The sequence below is a fragment of the Catharus ustulatus genome, chromosome 12 (genome assembly GCF_009819885.2).
Source record: "Catharus ustulatus isolate bCatUst1 chromosome 12, bCatUst1.pri.v2, whole genome shotgun sequence".
In the NCBI taxonomy this organism is placed as follows: Eukaryota; Metazoa; Chordata; class Aves; order Passeriformes; family Turdidae; genus Catharus; species Catharus ustulatus.
The window spans coordinates 4353063-4376587 of record NC_046232.1 but is presented as its reverse complement, the minus strand read 5'-3'; the positions used below and the strand labels follow the sequence as shown (position 1 = coordinate 4376587).

At 38.5% G+C, this 23525-nt stretch overlaps 1 protein-coding gene across 4 annotated transcripts in view; it reads left to right on the top strand.

The window, feature by feature from the left end:
- Window positions 1-23525, top strand: part of TLN2 (talin 2) — a 150624-nt gene that overhangs the window by 60480 nt on the left and 66619 nt on the right. For all 4 annotated transcript variants that reach the window (XM_033070221.2, XM_033070219.2, XM_033070218.2 and 1 more), the window contains 15 exons: window positions 1976-2073; window positions 2723-2852; window positions 4024-4176; window positions 5012-5154; window positions 6581-6708; window positions 10953-11016; window positions 13086-13190; window positions 13545-13700; window positions 14560-14661; window positions 17375-17451; window positions 19032-19212; window positions 21097-21210; window positions 21828-21936; window positions 22601-22809; window positions 22946-23044. In XM_033070221.2, the coding sequence (XP_032926112.1) occupies window positions 1976-2073; window positions 2723-2852; window positions 4024-4176; window positions 5012-5154; window positions 6581-6708; window positions 10953-11016; window positions 13086-13190; window positions 13545-13700; window positions 14560-14661; window positions 17375-17451; window positions 19032-19212; window positions 21097-21210; window positions 21828-21936; window positions 22601-22809; window positions 22946-23044 (1868 nt within the window). The remainder of the gene's footprint in view (window positions 1-1975; window positions 2074-2722; window positions 2853-4023; window positions 4177-5011; window positions 5155-6580; window positions 6709-10952; window positions 11017-13085; window positions 13191-13544; window positions 13701-14559; window positions 14662-17374; window positions 17452-19031; window positions 19213-21096; window positions 21211-21827; window positions 21937-22600; window positions 22810-22945; window positions 23045-23525) is intronic.

Genomic DNA, 23525 nt, shown 5'->3' with positions numbered 1-23525 from the left:
TGCTGCATTGTATATAATGCTACCAGAATGTGATTCTTAAAGCAAGTTGTTTATTGGGGTTTAAGCTCTCAATCTATACAGCCATTTCAAAAGTCTTGTCTGAATTGTTAGAAAGACTTACTAGGAATGAACTTCATGAGTGCTACTGAGGATTGCTTCTCCTTTGCAGGAGTCCTTTGGAAATCTAGTTAGAGAGCTTCAGTTTTCAAATAAAAGTTGTGCATTTTTACCATGCTGGTCTCTCAAGGCAGTGATTGTAGGCAGCTGTTGAATTCAGAAATTTGAGTGATGAATATCACTGAACATCATGAACCTCAAAGAAAAGCCAAGCAGTTGTCAGATTTTATAGTAGGGCTTTTCCTTTAGTTAAAACTACAGTGCAATTACAAACTTCCAAAAAATGAAGTTGATTGATGAACTGAAATGTTTCCAACATATCCTTTCCCTTTTTTGTGGATGTTAAAATGTGTGTGTTTGCCTGTTAGTTCAGAAGACTCACAGTGGTGCAGTACAGTTGATAAACTGGTTCTGCACACCAGAAAATGTACTTATGGCTATCAGTTGTGCACATTTCACTTCTCCCACAAGCCTGGTCCCAGCACAAAGGTGGCCATGATTTTCATGTGCAGGTTGCACAGCTCCTGCTATTTCATTATCGGGTGCATGCACCACAAATGAATATCAGAGCAGTCTGTGCTTCCTTGGTGCTTCTGTGCTCTGTGCAAGGCATTTTGTCTGCTTCTAAAGGTCACAACCTATTTATAGGCACAAATTCTAAAATCTTACATAAGTGATTCTGTATTCAGTCTGTATCATAAATATCCCTATATGTACAGATCACTTGACCTTTCAGGGGAGTTTTCAACAAAGGTCAACAGGGAAAGTTTTTCATCTTACTCAGTTGTTTTGGAAAGGTTCTTCCTTTTATATTGAGTATCTGTAAATCAGTGCCACTTCTATCAATTAAGTGTAAGGTCTTTTATATAATTGCATAAGCAGTCTTGTGTTTAAGGTAAATGCTGTTAAATGTAAATTGTTGCTATGCATGGCATTTATGGATGAAATATCTGAAAATTATTGGTATTTTTACCTGCCTTTCTAGCCAAAGGGTCCTAACACATGACTGAAAGTAAACAAGGTAGGACCCAGAGCTGCTGTCACAGACTGTGCTGCTGGCCATGGGAAAGGGCAGCCCAACCTGCAGAACTGCAAACAGAGCAGGCTCAGCTGCTGTATGGTTGTTTGTGAAGTATAATCTGTATTGATTCTTCATGTATATGGATAGACCTTAAATTAACAGTCATGATACTTCATTTTGTGTATCTGGAGTTTAGTCTTTGAAACCTAAGCCTTGGTTTATTTTTGTGTGGCAAGGAAAATTTTATAATTTACTTCTGAAAGAATGAATTGACATGGTTTAACCTTCAGAAGATAAAAAGTTTTGCTGTGTTTGCTATGGATATAATTCTAGAAACCTTGTTCATTTTTAAATATCTAAATTTGAATCATCTACTATAAAGATTTCCAAGTTTGTAATAAACTCATTTATGGATGGTTGAAAGCAAACTGTGTTTTGAAAATAGAACTGCTGCTTGAAATAGTACACTGTGGTTAAGGCCAAACTTGCTTGTATTTTTGGTTAGTCAATTCCAAAGCAGGCCCTGTGAGCATTTAAAAAAGGTTGTCTCAAAGAAAAGTAGTTACAAATATAATACACAGTAGATGTGACATGTGAAGATGTGATGGCATAGTGAAGCTTTTGTTCAAGTCTTCTGTCAAGCCTGATGTACCCTACTATATTCTGCTGAACTAAATATTTCATGAAGCACAGAAAAAAAATTCTATCTAAGTTTATTCAGAATGGGAGGTAAGTGTAATGGAGCTTTAATCCTGAATCTGAATAGCCCTGAATAAAACCATGTTGACTTTATTAGGTTTGATATTTTTCAATGTGTCTCTCTGTTCTGTTCTACAGCCTCTGACTATGGATTGTTCTTGTCAGATGACGATCCTCGAAAAGGTATATGGCTGGAGGCTGGAAGAACACTGGATTATTACATGCTCAGAAATGGGGTATGGTGCAAGTCTGTTGTTGCCTTCATCACCATGTTCTTAGAAAACTTTTTTCCTGAATAGCAAGAAGACTGTTTAGCACTTAGAAGGGTAGGAAGGTCTTAAGTCTGTTCCTGACCTTGACCTAGTCCTCTTCCTTGCTGTGCCTCAGATGTCAGTTTTTTCCTGCGTTCAGGTTATGGCTGTGAGCTGTTGTGGTCAGTAGTGTCCTCATAGAATGATTAACAGAAAGTTGAAGAATAACTTTTGTTATATGCTTTATATTTGAAGTGACCTTGTGTTAGGGTTGTTTTTTGTATACTTGAGGTGGTGAGGTCATACTGGCTCCTGTTATGGCCAGCTTGCTACAGCCACAGCACTGCAGTCCTTTTGAAATCCTGGACTAGATTTCGCAGCACAAGGGTTCTTTGGTCTATACTGCCCTGTCACTTAGATCTTGTCACTTAGGACAATTCTTGAAAAATGACATTGGCAGATACAAAAGTAGTCACTGCTGAAGTTTATTAATGAGTACATTTGTCTATACTGTAACAAAAGAAAAATCCAACTTGGAGGGTGGGAAGGGAATCCTGTTTTAGGTATCTAAGGTAGTGGGTTAGCATGTGGTGGCTTCCAGAAGCATTTAGAAACAGTTTTGTTTACTTCCTAGGATATATTGGAGTACAAAAAGAAACAGAGACCTCAGAAAATACGTATGTTGGATGGTTCAGTGAAAACAGTCATGGTGGATGATTCTAAAACAGTGGGTGAATTGCTGGTTACCATTTGCAGCAGGATAGGTAAGGTTTTGGGACCCATATGCTTAAGAATCTGTTTTTCTGTCATAATTAAATTTTGATTGTTAGGATGTTATGTGGCTAGAAATTGGCATACATGTGAAAAATTTAATTTTGTTTTAAGTTACTACTTACCAAACACTTCCTTGAAACCTGTTGTTCAGGTTTTATTAAAGTCTGTAGAGAGTCAACTGTGTCCTTAAACTTCAGGATTTAGCAATTGAAGTCACAAAGTCATCCACAGTACAGGTACCAATTTTTTTATTGTACATTACATTTATGTATTCTTTCCTGCTATGAGGAGGAGATTTAGAACTGAATTTATATTTGGTGTTAATTGGATAAAAGAGGAACGTTGCTGACCTTGTAATGTACCCAAGCTTAGGACTTCATGTTGTTATGATTAAGAGTTGATCATAAAATTTTATCATTGGTAAAACAACATACAGAAGCCATTCAGAGCAGTTGGTCAAAAATGTGTCAAATTGCTTATAGTCTGTCTCAATACTTAGCTAAATAGACATTTTTGAAAACAAATTCGTATTTAATTTATGCACTACAAGTATGCATCCAACATGGATTAATTTAAGTCTTAAAACAGTGCTTAAATCTCATTTAGAATTCAAGCAGCCTTAAGTTGATTTTGATTACTTTAGTTGGAAAGTGAATCATCTATTTCAGTTTTGAGGTTTTGTATGTTGGATTCTAATGTGCTGTAACTAATTTATGCCAAAAACTAGTTTGACTTATTTTCATGAATGAAAGTCAGGTGAGTATTTAATTTGCTGTCTGATATAACATAAATATGCTTACATACCAAAAAACAAACAGAACAAAGATGCCAGAACAACTTAGCACATATGCCACATTTCTTTTGTACCATGGGCATGCTGAAATTACCCAGTCCCCAGGAAGCAATTGTAGGCTAAATTTCCATGAATGGAAATTTACTATAGCCTGTCTGCATTTCAGAATTTATAGTTATTTTACATTCCATCATGTTTTTAAGCTGGCAGCTTCTCTTGGTAGCAACAAAAAAACAAAAAAACAAACAAAAAAAAAACTAAAACCAAAAAACCCTTATATTTAATACCTTTCTGAAAGTGGCAAATGCTGCATATGACAGATGTATTGGAAAGCTGAGGTCAAATATTGGATTTATTTATAATTCCAGGAATAACAAATTATGAGGAATATTCATTAATCCAGGAGAACATTGAGGAGAAGAAGGAGGAAAGTACAGGAACACTGAAGAAAGATAGGACACTGCTACGTGATGAAAGAAAAATGGAAAAACTGAAGGCAAAGCTTCATACAGATGATGATTGTGAGTAATGTATTCCAGGGTAGTTCTTTGATTAATATCTTTCCACAGTGTCATGCAAAAAAGCCATGCAGGAATGCATTTTTAGACTATTCAGTGTGTTTCAGTTGGTTCCTGGCTGTGTTTTGCATCCCTTTGTATGTAGTGCTGTCTGCAATTGAGTATTTTTTAAATGAAGTCAATGGGCAAGCTAATGCCTTTGAGAGTTAGCAGCTGTTTTGAAGTACTTTTTGGTAGGGATATTCCAACTTATGTGTGAAGGGTTGTTTATGTCCCTTCATTAAAGTTGTATATTTAATAATTTATGCCTACTGAAAACCATAAAATGGTAGTTTTGTGTTCCAAGGTATAAGTTTTGACTGTAAGTGGAGTTTGCCAAAGAGCTAAGATGGTATTTGATTTGTTTTGTGTGCTAAGTCATGATAACTGGTTTTTTTTTTGTTTTACTGTAAGACACTAAGGTTAACTGTAAGTGGCAGGAAGAGATTTTATAATTGTGTTTAGGGATAAGAAAGATAAACAGAATCATTTGTTTTAGATGTAAAATGTGGCAAACTTATTTTGTTGCAAAGCTTTGAAGATCTAGGTTTAGTGGTAAAACATGACTACAGTTGTTTATTCAATATTAACAATGTTTATGCTGTAGCATATTGTTTCTGAGCAGTGTTGTTTTTCAGTTCTCATTTGTAGCAAACCTTGAGCTGATGATTAGAAACCGAAATGAGAGTAACATTTCCCCCCCACAGTGGAAACCCCAGTTATCCCATGAGTTTCACATGGGCTTTTACCACTGGCAACAGTGTGGATTTAACCACTCATGTCTGTGGCTCTGTTGCAGTAAATTGGCTGGATCACAGCCGGACCTTCAGAGAGCAAGGAGTGGATGAAAATGAAACACTGCTCTTGAGACGAAAGTTCTTTTATTCAGACCAGAATGTAGATTCAAGAGATCCTGTTCAGCTTAATTTACTTTATGTTCAGGTACAGTACTTTCTACCTTGTCTGAGGAAACCTATATAGGTTAGTTAGAAAAAATTTACTGCTCCATCTTCTAGAATTCCAGTTCTGAATATACTGTAGTTTTTCTCTTTTGTCTAGCCCTCCAAAAATACATCATAGTACAGAGACTTTGCTGATTCTTTTTAATCAAATATTTTGAACCCAGTAATGGACACTGAGCCAAAAATCCACTGGCTTTCACATCCTGCTTCCTCAAAATTGGTATATGTCTTTAGTCCAAAGTTGCTCTTTTTAGTTCTTCTCCCTCTTCTCTGGATGGTACTCTCTGTGTAATGTGGAATCTCAGGTCAGTCTTGTGAGCTGCTTTCTGTTTCTCATGTCTTTTTCTCCTCTGCCTGATCAGTGAGAGAGTTTCTTCTGCCCTCCTTTCCAATCTTAACCCAGACAGCACACAAGGCAGACAACCTTTCCATCAAAAGGAACTGTGTCATGTAACACAGTAGGACTCCATCTAGACAGGTTTCCTAAACTGTCAGGGGGACTGTGCATACCTTAACAAAGCCTGGGGCTTTATGCAGAAGATAGTATTTAACTGAAGATGCCATTGCAGTTACCTGCAATTCAGTTGGAAAAATGCAGGCTTTTAAATTTGTTAAAGTTTTGGGGTTTTTTTCCAAAGCAAAAAAAGTTTGAAAGTTTAATGGAATGTGCTGTTGTTATACTTGATGTTGCTAGAAATTACATTTTAAAAATCTGAGGCAAAAGGTAAGGCTGTTGTGTTGCTTGTAGAACAGTAGTACCTTCTTGAAATATTTTAGAAGACTATTGCACTGAGCTGGTGTCCTGCCACTAAAACACTTCATTCAGGCTGATGTGACAGTATGTGTTGATAATGCTTTGTAATGCTTTGTCTATGGGTAGGTAGAGAAGGTTGAGCCTTCTACTGCCACAGCTATAAAATCTGTCATCTTCAATGACCACCAGATTTACACAGAAGAAAAACGCTGTGTGCCTGTCCCTGTTGCCATATCTGTAACAGTAATTTTGTTTTTACATGCTGATTATGGAGATCTTTTTCCCTCCTATATGAGGCAGTGGGATGAAAGCTTTTCAGTGTATGTATTTGCACACACATGCATCTGTACATGTGTGTACATACACTGAAGTGTATGTGTATGTTGTATTTCATTTACACATGCATCAGGAAATGACTGTCAAATTCTCTTTTTGATAAAAGCTGATACAATCGTAGCTTAAATAAGTCTCCATACTCACAGTGAAACAATCTAGCCCTTTGTTTTATTAATCACATATACATTCAGAATGGAATAATAAAGACATTCAGAAGGAAAAGGGTGTGTTGCTGGCTGTTTTCAAGCTTTCAAGGAATTTGAGATGGTGTAGTTGTTTTGGGTGTCTCTGACACATCTTTGTTTATCTCCTCCAGGCTCGTGATGACATTCTGAATGGTTCCCATCCTGTCTCCTTTGAGAAGGCTTGTGAATTTGGAGGGTTTCAAGCACAGATCCAGTTTGGACCTCATGTAGAACACAAACATAAACCTGGATTTTTAGAGTAAACACTTCTAACTTCTAAATTTGGGTGACCTCAAGTGTAACTAATATTGAGTTGTCACAGATTAAGCACATTTTGTTACTCTAAGCAGAGGTAATCAGATTCAGTGTATTTTCAATAGCAAATCTCCCAGTGAAAGGGGCTTTATTCCACAAATCAGCAGCTCAGCTGATGAGGGGAGCTTTGGCAGTGGCTTATTAGACAGCTCCTCCCAAAGTGCCAGTTAAGTACACACTTAGTACCAGGAAAGTACAAGAGTGGAAAAAAGTTCTGTGATTTGAAAAAAGTTAATAGTTCTATTTAGAAATTAAAATTTCCAATCTTTTTAGTGGCATTAATCACTTCATCAGATTCACCTTCTCATGGTGTTGTATGAATGGATTTCTAGAACTGTGCCCTTTGTTTCAGGCATGGACCTGAAGTGCTACTGATGAGTGACTCATCCATTAATCTTTATTGTGATAATTTACTGCTGTCAGGAGGGCAAGTTAAGTTTAACTGAAATTTAGATGTCCCATTTTTCTACTGATTTTGATTTTCTGATTGGTTTACCTGCAGTAGAATTAACCAAGGGCCAAAGTCTGAGAAAAGCAATGTAGGAAGGTAAAAGAGAGCTATTTACTGCACAGTCCATCAAGCCTTGCTTACGTATGAGGCTCATAAATACCTTAATTGGAGGCACAAAACAATGGGTGTGTATTTGGTTTCTGTCCTGTTCCACTGGCAGAGTGCTCACTGCTTCCTTTGTGAGCTGCTTTGGGTTTTACAGTATGTTAGGGAATCACTTTGAAGTGGTGTCTTGCTGTGGAACGTGGAATGCTGCAGCACTGTTGTTTGAAACACTTGGCTTCTGAAGGCTGTTCCTGAAGTAGCAGTCCAGTGATGTGAATAAACATCTTTCAGTTCCAATAAATAATCAGCTTTGCTTTTTTCTGTCTGTCTGCTCCTGATTGGCCTGTGAACCTTTCCTGTTAGAACTACTGATGCCTAAGAATTACAGGGGCCCAGTGCAACAGCTTCAGTGTACTCCTGATTTTTATTTCCTAGAGCTGTGACCAGTTACACAACAACCTTTCTCTGGGATTTGTCCATTGTCAGCTTATCCTTCCCTTCTCACTCCACTCACTGAGGAGTATTCCTGCAGCTAATCATTGGGGTATTGTCTCATGATAAGCTGATGTTGTGTCATGATAATGATTTCAAGAGTTGGGTGTTCCCATAAATAGTTGCTTTTAATTTTAAAGCACTAATTTCCCCCAGCATTAACCAGTGGCTTTTGCAAACTGCTGAACAGCATTCAGTTGCTTAATTCTTTTAGAATTTTCTAATGTACTGCTTGGTTTTTTTCAGTGGAAAGTTTCTTTCTCTTTTCTTTTTTTTTATTTTTTTTTGAGGTCCCATATAGTGAGTGTGTCTTATAGTGCACTGAAGCTGCTGGCTGGATGACACTTCTACTTTGTATGCAGTACTGGATAGTTTGGAATCCATCATGAGCCAGTCATCACTCATATAATGTGCATTATCTTTTTTTAATCCTAATAGAGAGGAAAATTATTAATAACTGAATGATCTATTAGAAAAATAATGTCACTCCAGTGAAAACAATTTTGGACCAAATTCCAAAATTCAGAGCCTTCTCATATTCTGTAGGGTATCTTTCTCTGCTGTTGTTGTATTTTCATTTAGGGCATTGATTGTATTTGAACCAAACTTGGCAGGTAACCAAGTGTAATTGCTCTTTGTCCTGGTGTTTAATCAGTTTCATAAAATTAAGCATTTTTCTTTTGGAGATAATTCAGTTTTTTCCTCTGTAGATGAACCTGCTCCAGAACTGTAAGTCCCTGGTCACTGTCTCCGAATTTGAAGTGTATATGTTTATGAATTACTGATTAGGTGATACATTTATTTTACATAACCATCATGCTGTAAAACCTCATGCTTTTGTGAGTCTAAGTGAGACAAGTGATCCTGGCTCATTATGAACAATATATAGAAATAGCATAGTTAAATGCTCTTTTTTTTTTTTTTTTTCTGAGGATGCATCTCTCATCCTTTCAGAAAAAAAAATCTTAGTTTTTTCATCCCATTGAAAAGAGTGAGCTTTTATTAAAGTTTCATCCAGCTATTTTCTGCTGTTTAGTGCATAAACACCAATTCTTTTCAAGTAAGAAAGTGGTTTTGTTATATATAAACTTTTATGCTGTAGCTCAGTATGTGAAATACATTTGAGAGGTATCCAGTCACTCACTGCTGAAACCTTAAGATGATACAGGTTCCCTTAAGGAGAACCTGTCAGCTCGTACAAGAAACAGTACAGAACAGAATAGCACTAGAATTTAATGAAATTGTTTGGAAACAACTTAGTTTAGTTTGCCATGTCTACAATATGTTTGTGTAGAGAGACCTTTTGTGTCCTTTTTTGTTGTTGCTAAAATATTCTTGGGACAAATTAAGATTATTGCCTGTGTCTTGCTAAGACATTGGTATTGGTTGTTGGAATTCCCTTGAAGCTCGTACCATTTGTGAAAGCATTAAAGTATTAATTTAAAAGTAGTCCTTCTTGGTGCCCTTCATGGTACAGATGTAGTTTTGCATGGCACCTTCAGAGGTTACCCTGGGGCTGAATTTGCTGAGAGAGTATCTAAGAGCTCCCACTGTTCATCTGCAGGTAGGAAAGGAGCACCTCAAACTGCACACCTCCACTTCTTTGCAAACACACTGACAAACAGAAGAGCTGCAAATTATTAATGAGCTTGAGGCTGAGCTTAATTCTTACATCTAACCTGGTTTGCTGAATTAAGCTGTGTTTTTCAAGAGCACACTTCTGCTAATGAAAAACAACCAAAGTGTTGACACTCATGTAGTTTTTTAAGGAACTGGAAACTCAGTGTAAACCAAGTTAAATCAATGCTGCTTGCTATTAGCTGGTTTTTTTGACTGAGTTCAATGTTCATCCTAATATGTAATTTAAGGGATTAAGAAGGCTTAATGATATTTCCATTATTTTTGCTAGCTCCATTAAAAAGCTGCAAAATAAAGTGAAACTGTATCTGTAAAGCAAATATCTGAATTATATGTAGAATTAAAATACTTTTAGTCTATGCACAACTGGCATTTCACTTTTTCAGCTGAGATGATCACTTGCCTCTTGATTTTAAAATAGTGGAAGATGATAGAAGAAAAAAACTTCCAATCCAACTGCCACCCACATGGGCAGGGATATTACAATTGAGCATTTTTTTTGCAAATCTTGTTTAAAACAATCCATCCTTCTCAGAACTTCTAACTTTGTATCCTAGTAGGTAGCCTAGCCTTCAATATTAAGTGTTGCTTGTTTACTGAATAAATCAAAATAAGGAGGACTTTGTCCAGTCATACTTTCTCTATAATTCTTAATAGCCCAAAGTAGGGGGAATCCTCAGAGACTAATTGTTTTAACTGTACAAGTTCCTTCAGGTGAAATGTGACCTGCTGAATATATAACATGTTTCATCAGAGTAGAATATTCCAGATGGGAAGGTACAATACAGAACAGTTATTTGTTAAAGTGTCATGCTGATATGCCATCAGATTAGGGTGAAATTTGGCTGAGACAAAGGGTTATTTTATTATACAGGGGCAGATGAGGTGTTCTGACTGAACACTACCATGGAGGGTGATCTTGTTTAATTTAATCTGTGTTTTGAGAGCCTTAGAATCTGAGTGCTGCAGAAATGAAAACTGCTTCTTTTTTACTTTGTGGCAACACAGTGGTATTAAGCGTCCACTTGAATTACTTTCTAGTTTTTCAGTACAATATTAGTGTTCTAACCCTTCTTGGATGACACATAGAAAGGACTTGGTCCCACATGCCAGTGAATCCAAGTGCTGCCATAAAGTAACAGCAGTGTCTGAGCTCAGAGCTGGCTCAAGGCTCCATGTCCCCTTCTCCCAGATTACAATAAGTGTAGTTGCATTAGATGTGAAACCCTCTGAGCTGCTGAGAGGCATCCTATAATTTAAGAATGGAAAGTGTCCCAGCTATTATTTATTTTTGATGAATTTTCAAAACATAAGAAGGTACTACATGGGGCAGCTACTCAAGTGGTAAGGTAACCTCTTGCTCTACTTAGTTTTGTTTTGTTGTGGAGTTATTTAACACCCATATTAGGGAGGCTGGGGGACCTAGTGCAAGTAAAGATGTATGGAAAGCATCCTTCCTCAAGAAAGAACTATTAACTTTGGAATTTTTTTTTTTTCCCCAGTCTGAAAGAATTCCTGCCTAAAGAATATACCAAACAAAGAGGGGCTGAAAAGAGAATATTTCAGGTATTTGTGAGGCTGAAAAAACTACTGTAATTTCACTGCCTTTGTAAGAAAAATCTGAGATTTCCTAGGTGTGTACTTTGTATATACTTGAACTATATAGCTATCAGAAAATGAAGTATCAAGTATTGGACAGCTTTTATCTTATTTCTTCAGCAAATTTATTGTCCTGATCCTTTGTTCTTCACTGATGATTATCCAATGTGCTTTGGTAAATGGAGAGAGTAAAAATTCAGTATTTTAAAGATCTTTTTGTCAGTTGCATTGAAATATAAAGATGTGTATTTGTACTAAAGTAGACGCATGTTTAGGAAAGCCAGTTTTAATTTCATGCTTTGTTTAAACATGTGCCTCAATTCTGCTTGTTAATGCTTGAATTCAGTGGTGTGTATGGGAATCACCTCATTGTAAAAGACTGGGACAGTTAAGTATAAATGGTAAAATGTTGTTAGAAGTGGTCTCAGTGTCTGAGTACTTTAGATGCATCAGGAATCTCTGCCCACTGAAATACAGATTTGGCAATACAGTGGAAGTTGGAGAATTCTGAGGTCAGCAGGTGAGATCAAGTCATTTGACTTCTGGAAGGACACACCAGTGATCTGTGATCTCAGCTAGGGAGACAAGTTGAAGAGCAGGAACGGTCACATCCTCTCATCTGCTACACTCCCAGCTAAAAAATACTATAATTAGTGATTCTGCTCTGCCTCGAGTTTTCAGTTCTTCCTTGTAGATGAGTATGTTTGACACTTCTATGTGTACCTTTAGGTGGTGCATTGATACTGTAGTTCAAGCAAAAAGCAGATTCATTCACTTCTGAGTATCATGGCCATGCTTTTTACCCATGTCAGTTATGACTTATAAATAATTTCAGTAATTATGTGCTTTAATGAATGGACCAGAAGCTCAAGGACGCTGATCTGGGCCAAGAATTGCCAACAAGGTAGAATATGTGAGCTGTGTTTTTGGAAAAAACTCAGCTGCTTCCCAAGTCATGAAGTTCTGGAGCTTGGCAGGTGCTACATTTGTGCTCCTTGCTCTTTCGGGATCCTGGTTGTGTTCTCTGTGCTGAAGCTGACAGGTGGAGCAGCCTGTATTCTTGGGATGCAAGAGGTTTGTGGAGTTGCAGTTGCTCCTCTCAGCACTCCGCCTTGGGAGCTCCCACGCAGTTGTGGTTGGAACAAGTGGAATAAGAAGGCATTTCCCATGTACCTGCTGCTCCCCCTGCTGCCATCCGTGTGCCAGCAGTTTGGAAGCACGTGAGGGGAAGATGGGCTGGGATAGGGAATCCCACAAGCAGGGGGGTTTGGATGCAGTTTTCAGCACAGTGGTCTGGATAGGAGAGCAAATGCTGGGATGGAATTTACCCATAAGAAGGGTACCTGTCATTACTTACACATAATCACTAATCTACTAATGACCAAATTGTTTAAATGATAAATAGATACTGAGTTACAGAACACACTTAGATGAGTATTTCAGGAGGAATTATTCAGAGAAGTCGTTGCTTGTTCCTCAGCTTTAGAGTTATTTTCATGTGATGGCAAAAAAATCTGGATAATGCTGCAACTGGCAAAAAAGGCCCATTGGAAGTACCTACATGACATGAGAAATGGTCAAGTACAAAGCGTGAAGCTGCCATGAATCAGAAGTTTTGGGCACAAAGCAGGAATAAATAATCTGTTTCTGGGAGGAAAAAAATGGTGCTGGTACACTTAAATGACTTTTAAAAGCTGAGTGAAGAGGCATTAATTTTATGAAACCTAATGAATTCGAATAGCAGGAATACCTAGAATTTTTAACTCTGTCAGAAGGTGTTTAATGTCCATGGTCTGAGGCACAGATTGAATGATTGATGGTGAAAGAGGAGTGTTCTGTTTGCCCAGGTTGCTTATTTTCTCTGATGTGAGGCATTATATGGTAGCTTTGCTAACATTTCTACCCAGTATTTTTTCAAATATTCGAATTGTACTGATTATTAACTAAGCATCCTGAAATAGATAAAAACTGTACCCTATTTGTTTTGTTTCTAGAAAGCTTTGGTTTTGCCTAATTGATTCTGAACTCTGTTGCAGGAGCACAAAAACTGTGGTGAGATGACTGAAATAGAAGCCAAAGTGAAGTACGTGAAGCTGGCGCGTTCCCTGCGCACCTACGGGGTGTCGTTTTTCCTTGTTAAGGTAATGTAGCTCTTGCTGTGACCCTCCTGTATCCTTGGTTATGGATTATCTCAGGTCCCTCACTAAACAAAGGTTTGCTGCCTTGACCATTAAGATATTTCAGTTTCCTGGAGGAGTGAGAAAAGGGGTTGTCTTTTGACCTGAATACTAACGATGCACTGAAAGCCAGAAATTCTTCTGGTCTTAATGCATTGTTGAGAATCATTGTCTGTAAACAAACTGAGCCTGGAGTTTTAAGTTGTCACTGTCTGCATGCCAGTTGCTTCCTTCTGTCAGTGTATACTGTCTTGCTTTTCCTTTGTCCTGTGGGAAGCTACATTTATATGGAAAATAATTTTCCACATCTTGTTATAGGAAAAAATGAAAGGCAAAAACAAGCTGGTTCCTCGTTTGCTGGGGGTCACCAAAGACTCGGTGATGCGTGTGGATGAGAAGACCAAGGAAGTGTTGCAGGAATGGCCCCTGACAACTGTGAAACGCTGGGCTGCCTCACCTAAAAGCTTCACTCTGGTAATCTTTCTGTGTATGTTCAGAGGATGAGGGATTTATGTGGCAAGGAAATTTAGAACCGTTTTTGTACTGTAACTTGTTCTATCTCTAATTTTCCAGCCATATAGAGTCATTGAGTCCTCAAGTAATAAATTGGCACATACTGTAGTCAGGTTCAATCTGTAGTTTGGTGCTTCTAGATAGACCACTTCCTCAGAAGTACTGTTTAAATCTTTCAACTAACCACTGTTTAAATCAGGTTTGTTCCTAACTAAAGAAACAATTAAGAGAGGATTATTATTCACACTTGTGTAAATAGTTATGGTGCTTGTCATTTGTAGTGTACTTTGTGACTTGCAAGATGTGAACATAAACAAAGTTGGCTCATTCATGTTTTTGATAATTATGAATTTAGAGAAGTTTCATGAATGTGATATTTTGCTAATTATTTGGTCCATATAGACTACTGCAGCATAAGTTTGTATATGAAAGGTTTTTTAAAGTGATGGAGCAAGAGGCAGAGGATAGAAAATTACAATCACTTGATTAATGTGCATCTAATTTACAGTTGCATGGATGATTATGCTCTAGGATTAAATTCTAAAAAAACTTTCCTTCATCCTCAAGTGACTAAATCTGATGAAGTTAGGTTAAATATCTCTTGGGTGTTTCAAGTTATGAAACATCTGTGATTAAACTGAAATAAAAAGCATTTTTCTCTCTTCCCTCAGTCTTGGAGAAATTTAACTTACTGTTGGATATAATAAAATGCTGATACAACTTCAGAATTTGAGTTTTCTCACTCATATTCAGTACTGTTTCTTCATTTACTTACTTCACTTTTTCAAAAAAGTTTTGGATTTTTTCCCTTTTTCTTCAGGATTTTGGTGAATATCAGGAAAGCTATTACTCAGTACAGACCACTGAAGGAGAACAGATCTCTCAATTAATTGCAGGTTACATTGATATCATCCTAAAGAAGGTACAGTATTAACATCTTGACCTGTAGCAAAAAAACCAATGCAAGAACTCAAATATGTGCTAACTGCAGTTTTTCTCTCATGGAGTCAGTGTTGAATCTTGTGTTTTGGTGTTGTATATTTTTACCTGCAAGAAAGGCACTGTTCTCGGAAAAATCAAGGCTGTTTGTTACATCTCCAGCATGTATTGGGCTCAGTACAGCACTCCTGGGCTTTGTTTTTCTTCTGGAAGGTGGCCTGGTGACTGAGTGTATATCCAGGGAAGAGTCCAAAGCTTCAGCTATGGGTTTTTAAGCTGTAGTACAAAGTGATGAAATTACCCTAGAGGCAGTATTTAAGACTATAGCCAGGACTACACAGTAATTGTCCAGGTGCTCTTGTATATAATGTACCAAATCTGAGAAAGTTTTTTGGCCAGAAAAACAAACCAAAAAGCCCCAACATTGCATTGCTTTTAAAACTGGGATTAGTAAGCAAAGAATTAGACCTCAGTTGTGCAGGGTGGGATAAAACCACTGTTTATGAAGAGGTCACACTGCCCTGAAACTTGTTTTTATGGAATCTACCTGGCAGGAAAGAGGAAGGGCTGATAGAAATTTCCAGTATTCAGAATATTTCCAAGCAGGCAAGCACAACAGCCAACAAATATGGAGCTGAATGGTCCCTTTCTGAGCATGTTGTATAGAAAAATGAAGTGTTCCAAAGAGCACTAATTGTCAGATTTTTATTTTATTGACATCACAAACTACATCATTCTTTAATAGATTTTAGTAGTAAAAATCATAAAGTTTAGTAGCCCAGAAGAATTTATTGCCTTTGTTCACGTGAGCAGTGTAGGATGTAACATTAAGTGTAACATAATAAGAGGTTGAGGAGGATTGATGGAATTCATCCCACAGAATTCATCACATGCTTTTTTTCTCTGAGACTGTCAGGCTCAGGTTTAATAAACATCAAATAAATTGCAGGTTTCTGTAGATGATTTAAAACTTGACTTGATTCAATAGTAGTGTTGCTCTCTAGTGCCAAATGAAAGCAGCCTTCTGTCTTGATAGAATACAAATGGGTAAATTTCCACTCTCAATCCTTTGAATTTTTTTTCTCTATGATCTGCTGACACAGTTTAAAAGGAATGAATTTATTAGAAACAGGTTAAATCATAAGCACCCAATATTCATATGAGAAACTCCAGTTCATAGTTGTTGAGCCCATGTTATGTCTGTGATGGATGCCTCAAAGTGGGGTTTATTACTTTCTGTTGCATTTTGTTAATTCTTGGTTGTTTTGGACTGGTCTAATTCATTTTCTCCAGAGTACATTGATTGGTACATTCTTTTCTGCTCAAGCATTATTATTATAGTGTTCCCCCCCACTCCACCCAACCCCTCATATCTTACAATTTTACTGATAGGTCATTAATCAGGGGACAGAGAACTCTGAACTTGAGTAGCGTGTATCTAAATTTAAAACAATACTTTTTATTTTTTTTTTACTTCACATTATTACAAAAATAAAGCACAATCTTGACTAGAAATAGGGAGTTTCAGTTCATACGTAAATCAAACTCTAGCAGTAAGAACTTTTCTCTGAAGCTGTGTGTTCAGGTAGATGTGCTTAAAGAGCTCCTCTTGAATGGAAGGTCATGGTGGATACTCCTCTACTTACATTCATCTATATGGACTCAAACTACAATTCATGTAGCTTTCAAGAGGGAAAGCAGAGAGTTTCTCTGCACTAGGGAACAAGTAAAAATAAGCTGTCTTTATAAGGCACATTTCTGTGATTTATAGTTTCCTGTTGTTTCTATGGGTTTAGACTTAGTGCCTTTATGTATGTTTACAAATCTCTCTTGGCACTGAAAAACCCCTGTGTTAGTCTTCAGCCTGAAGTCAGACTGTCCTGAACTTTAAAGTACCTATGATAAAATGACTTGGAGACAGCATTCGATTTATTATCTTTACTTAGGGGTATGTATTTCCTACTAGTAGTGATGCCTTTTTCAGGCTTGCCTAGAAACAGGTCAGACAAAGTTAAAAGAATAAAAGTGGGTATATTTAATGAAGGGCCTTCAGATACATTAAGGGTGGAGAAAGCTACACCCAAAGTGGATGATGGTCACAAGTTTTTCAGACAGATATAAGATTGGTTCATTTACATATTAGGGGTTAATCCTCCAATTACAGCTTCAGGTAATGAAGTTGTATTTGCTTTCCCTCCACCCCCCAGTTTACTTTTGTTTATACTTTCTGGGGCCTGAGGCTGTGGGGTGTCATTGGATCTCCGGCCTAGAGGGATTGTTTTGTCTGACCAAAATGTGAAGACAGTTAACTAACACTTTATATGGGGTTTAGAGTTATGCACTGTTGCAATACAGGATTTGAAAAATACAAAGGCTAAAATCTTAAGGCAATCAGTAGGTAGCACATAGAGTAACGTTTCAGCACTTTCCTTTTACCTTTGCTCAAAAAGGCACCTGCAGGCTTTTTTCCTTCACGTACTTTATCTGCCAGGGTATTGAAGCTGGGCTGTTAAATGCTGAAGAGTACCTCTTCTCTGGGGGAGGTTGTATTGTCACTTACTGCCCAACAGCATGGTTTTCAGCACCAGACAAGGCTCTGCAGGTCATTTATTTAGATCTGTGAGAAATGGCAAGGAAATGGTGGAGAGAAAGCAGCAACACATTGTTTAACTTGTCTTTTTTCCCAACTCCTCCAGAAACAAAGTAAAGATAGATTTGGGCTTGAAGGTGATGAGGAATCAACCATGTTGGAAGAATCTGTTTCACCTAAGAAGTAAGTGCATGCAGCAGGAGGAAATGGTCTGTTTTTAAGAGTGCTCTGTTTAGCTGCAGCAGCTTTTTCAAATGAAGCAGTTTTTTCTGTTAAAGAATGGTTTTCTACTGAATATTTCAGTAGAAGGAAGTACTGTCCCCAGGCAATTCAGCAGGCTCCTAGCTTCATTTGAGGATTGAGGAACAGATATTTGTCACGAAACTGTTGGTTAGGACAGCCAGCAATGGCACCAGTTTGTGCTAGCTTGACCCTTGAACAAGGGCACTCATGCTGTAATTCAGTAAAGTGCCAGGCAGAGAGGAGGGGGATGGTGAAGCAGAGCTGAAAAGTTGTATTTTTTTCATCTTCATATATGATTTACAAGGTTTTAGTTGCTTGTGTCTGCTAGTTTCATGGTTTCCAATAGATTTGACGCCTATCATTTTACTTGTACACAGTATTATGAGCAGAGCTGCCTTACTTCACCAGCCAAACCCATCAGACTTTTGGTGTGGGTAGAAGAAAGGGTTTGGTACAAGTAGATCAGGTTATGGTTTTGATGGTAGAGTAACTGCTTACAGCAAAACACAGAACTGTAGAGCTGGCCACACTCTTGAAAAGGAATGTCAAATCTTTCTGTGCAGTGAGACAATAGAAACAAATTTGTAATTTGTGACATTATAAACTGTAATGAGCCACTCAAGTCTTGTTTTGGAACACTTGAGGGTATCAGCACTGTGTATATGAAAAGTCCATTTGATTTATTGTTAAGTATACAGTTTATATGAGATTTGTTAGGTATTTCATGTGGCCTTGTGGGACATTTTGTCTTTTGGTGGATTACACATGTTCAGATGTGCTTTATTTTGGCCCTTTCCAAATCACTTCCAGAATATACTGTTAGTTAAGTGCTGTGCAGAGAAGCCCAAAATTAGTGGCAAGGTTTTTTTCATAGCTGAAATCACTTTTTTCCCCCCCTCAGCAGAGTGTTGTTGCAGCCTGAATTTCTGTCGATGCTTCTAGCTATTAAAGGTTGAATCATGTTGACGTATGAGCAGTATATCTGGCAAAGCAATTCATGACCGTGGATGGCAGCAACTTTATTTATTATTCTCCATCTGGTGGGCTGCCAAATTATTTGCAAGTACTGTATGTGCTTGTTTGTATAAAGGGGGAAGAAAGAAAGTTTTTATCCCAGTTCTTGGAAGTACTTGCAAAAGATCTCCACAAGATTCATGCTTCTGTTTTCTATTGATCAGCCTGTGATACAACTGAAACGAAGCAGTTTTTATTCCATAAACCTTGTTCTGGTTCTGTCTGCTGTGCTTCTAAAAAGGGTAAAACTATTGTGTCATGTTTAACAAAACTGCACATTGACATCTTTTCTTGTTGCCTGATCATTAGTGCTGTTGATAACTGACCTGCCAGAAGCCCTAGATTATCTTTTTTCCAGTATGTTAGAAAATGGTTAGAAGGAATAACCATAAGATTTTCCAGCTTCTCCAATGTTACAAAATGCAATTTAAATCCTAGAGGAAGAACAGCTGACAGAACTCATTTTGCAGGAGCTTGCTAATTCTGTGCTGGATGTTTTTTCCCAGATCCACCATTCTGCAGCAGCAGTTTAACCGAATTGGGAAAGTGGAGCACGGCTCTGTGGCGCTGCCAGCTGTGATGCGCTCAGGCTCTAGTGGCCCCGAGACTTTCAACATTGGCATGATGCCTTCTCCTCAGCAGCAAGTCACCACCGGCCAGATGCACAGAGGACATATGCCCCCACTTGTGAGAAACCTCCTTGTTTTGTGTGTGAAACCTCTCTGTGCAGCAAGTAGTCAGAAACAGACCGTTATACACATTTCTAAAACCAGGAGTCCTGGCTAGCTGTCCTACCAAACATAAATTTTGAGTATCCCTTAAATATTTAGGGTGTCACATTTTGACTTATTTCTTCCTTTTCTTTAAAACAGACTCTTCCACCTTTTTTTTTTTTTCAGTTCTAAGTAGTTAAAACAAGTATTCAAAGTGAAAAAAAACAGGTTTAAAGACTGGCAAAAATAAACCATTTTAAGAATAAGGCTTACTTCTAGCTAGATATATATATCACAAACTTTGAAATTTTTTAGCAGGCTTAAAGCTGATAGTGCTTTTTTTCATTTAAATTGAAAGACTTTCACAAGCCCCAGACAACATTTAAAGAATATAATCAATGCTTAAAATCACGACATATTCCTAGAAGTACAGTCTGTATAGTGAATTGACCTTGGCTGTTTGCCAGGTGCCTGCTCAGCAGGCATTCCTGCTCCTCAACCAAAGAAGTGTGTATGCAAGATATATAAGGTTAAAGAACGCCTTTTGTCAGTATAGGTCAGGATAAAGACAGGGAGATCATCAGTTTTGTTCATGACCAAAACGGAATCAGCTTGAAGAAAATTAATTTATTGTTGATTAAAATACAGTTGGATGTTGAGAAACAGATGAAAACTAAAAATCCTTCTCACCCACCCCTTTTTTTTTACTCAGACTCAACTTCAGTTCTTCAGTTCTACTCCTTGCCCACAAGCTGTCAACTTGTAACAGCCCCTCTCTTCTACTTCTTGCTCCTCACCCTTTCCCCCAACTTCAGCATGTCCTTCCTGTGGGCTGCAGTCATTCAGGATAGACTGGCTCCAGTGGGGTCCCCTATGAACTCCAGTTCCCTTCAGGAGAGCCTGCTCCAGCACTGGGCTCCTTCCTGTCAAGGCCCTGCTCCAGCACAGACTCTCCATGGGCTGCAGTTCCTTTCAGGGAAATATCCACCTGCTGCAGTGTGGGGTCCTCTGCCGTGTGCAGGGTGGACATGGGGTGTCTGCTCCAACACAGCCCTCCCAACAGACTGCAGAGAAATACCTGCTGCACCTTGCTGTCTCCCCCAGGCTGAGCAAACTCAGCTCTGCTGTCTTGAGCATCCCCTCCACATCCCTGTCAGACACTGGCATTTTCAAGGTTTTCTCTTGAACTCCATTTTCCCCTTACTGCCCTTTCTCACCGATGTTTTGCCCTTTGTCACCAGTGTTTTCCCACTGGTACCATCAGTTTGGCTGCTTCAGTCACCTGTGTCCTGTGCTGGGTCTGTTGGAGCTGTCTAGAACCAGCTCTGCCCAGCGTGGGGCAGCCCCTGGCTAATTCTCCTAGAGGCAACCCCTGCAGCCAAAACTTTGCCACAGACACCCAATACAGACAGCATCTTGCTCTGCCTAAACCCCTTCAGTTTTCTGTTAGCTTATGCATATTGATGACAATTTAGTTTTAGAATCATCCTTGATTGCACTGGGAGGCTGTCCCAGGAAATCAGTAATGATCTCCTAGAAACAAATGGTGTTTTCATGTTGCTTGAATGCAGGTGAGTAAGAGAGCTGAGTAGGTTTGTGTGTCTGTTGACCATTGTTTGAGCTGAGAAAGTTGAGCACTTTATGTGTGTGAAAGTACTGCAGAGTGTAAATTGGCATGAGCAGAATCAAGACTTTGGGAAGAGTTTGAGAGCTTTGCTTTCTCCCTTCTTCATTTCTCTCTGAAATGGCCTGGTATGGTTGCTGGACTGCTGTCACCCAGGGTCTCTTCATGCACACAGCATGTGCTTGAATTGCTCTCTAGAGCACAGCACAGCCATTGCCTTGCTCTGCCTTGCAGACCTCAGCTCAGCAGGCCCTGATGGGGACCATCAACACCAGCATGCGTGCGGTTCAGCAGGCACAGGCTGACCTCAGTGAAGTGGATAACCTGCCACCTCTGGGGCAGGACATGGTGAGTTCTCATACACACAGAAATTAGCCTAAGGGCTTTGGGTTGTTTACAGACCAGTCTAGTCATTGCCCCCAGATCAAAAATGGTATTGCTAAAGCTTTTAAGATGGGGTAAAAATTCCGTGCTCTCTTTGAGGAATTAGTTTACAGTGGTCCATCTCAGTCTCCTGAGATCAGATGTGGCAGACTTCCTTGCATAAACCTGCATGGAATGCTGTTGTTTTGTGGGTATATGTACAGTTAAACACAAACTGGGGCCAATATTAGTGGCTGGACTTAGTGCCTCGCAGAGACATGGAAAATAAGAACAAAATATGGTTCTGTTGTTCATGATCCAGGTTAAGCAGGAGGAGGGAGCCAGAGGGTTATTGCTTATGGGGGACTGTCAGTCAAAGAGTGTTTAGCTTTTCTTAAAAGGGCAGCTGTTGAAATGTGAGAGCAAATCTAATTTAATGAATCAGCAGAAGAAAATCCTTGCTTTCATATTTCACTTTAAGGGCTTGCTGCTTGTCTTCTGTTTCACTTTTAAAATTTCACAAAGGAATGGGATATGTACATAGTATCTGACCTTACAGAACCTCACTGCAGTCCTTAATTATTTTTGTTATTGTTCTTTAGGCATCAAGAGTATGGGTTCAGAACAAGGTTGATGAATCCAAACATGAAATACACTCTCAAGTTGATGCAATCACTGCAGGAACTGCATCTGTTGTTAACCTTACAGCAGGTAAATTTCAATGGGAAGGGTTTCCTTGCACTCTCCTATTTGTCAGTCTAAATCATGTAATATGTGAACTGACTATGAGGCAGCTGCAGAACATTTTTCTTTAAAACACGTCAATAACTTGATGTGTGGAGCAAACTTGGTGTCCTTCCCAACATAATTTTTTCTATCTTCAGTTTCTCTAAAGATGTAAGTAGGTAAAGATAAAATGTAGCTTGCTTATCCAACAGAGTAGAGAGTGCAAGACTACTACAAGAAAGCATCATTGATCTGAGAGTTGTTAAGGAGAGATTGTATTTATTGACAGTGGGTTTTTCTTCAGCAAATTACAAGTTAAGGGAGTTGTGAGTGGCTTAAAGGAGACAAGACTCTATTACCTTAGGTTCTTTTAGTATTGAAAGAGGCTGAAACCATGGACTTCTCAGCAATTTGCATTGAATGAAGAAGCATCCTATTACAGGACAGATTATTGCAGAAGAAATGTAGAAATCAGAAAATGTATAGCAAACTAATGGGGTTTTTTTCAGTGACACATTATTTAGTATGCATTGCTTGGCTGCCTTGAAATATCTCTTATCTCTCACCAGAATGTAGCTTGTTGTAGCTGCCCCTGTTTCCCTTTTATCCACTAAAGCTTTCTGATAATTGGAAAACATTTGCTCTGCAGGGGACCCAGTTGACACTGATTACACTGCTGTGGGATGTGCAATTACAACTATCTCCTCCAACCTCACTGAGATGTCCAAAGGTGTGAAACTGCTTGCTGCTCTCATGGATGATGAAATTGGAAGTGGAGAAGACCTCCTGAAAGCTGCTCGAACCTTGGCCAGTGCTGTCTCAGACTTGCTGAAGGCTGTGCAACCTACTTCAGGAGAGGTGGGGGAAGAAAAACTGCTCAGGTTCCCTCTCTTTAGGCCATATTGCTTGCACACTAATGCAGAAGTTCCTTGAGAAAATCTAAAATGCAAGTAAAGCTCATTTTCTTTGAATTAATGCATTTTGCTATTCCCAGCCTCGCCAGACAGTTTTGACTGCAGCTGGAAGCATTGGACAAGCAAGCGGGGAGCTACTGAGACAAATTGGAGAGAATGAAACAGATGAAAGGTTCCAGGTAATGAGGGGGCTGCTTGTCACTGTCAGAACTGTGCAGCTTTGTAATGAGGAGGTCTCTGCATAAAACTAGGCTGCTCAAAGTGTGGTTAGAAAATGCTGGAGTTTCTCTATGCTAATTGAATCAATTTTGAAGTTGGTTTTAACTACACAGTCACAGTGTGCCAATTTCATAGGAACCCCTACTTTGTTTTGTGCCTCATACAGATACTGTCCTGCTTCATGGAGAGCTTTATGCACTCTATTTCTGCTCATTAAATATAGTGGGTTTTATGTGTTTTCTGTGTCTGTATGTATACATGTAAACCTACATGGTTAACGGAGTTAAAAAACCCCGTTGTATTACGAACAAAATTTCTTTATGATGAATAGCAGCATCAATTACAAAATCATAATACCTTATGACTTAGCAGTGTTTGCTGTTAGCAGCTTAAGACCAGTGCTCTTAAATCCTCTGTAAAAATCCTGTGGATTTTTTCACT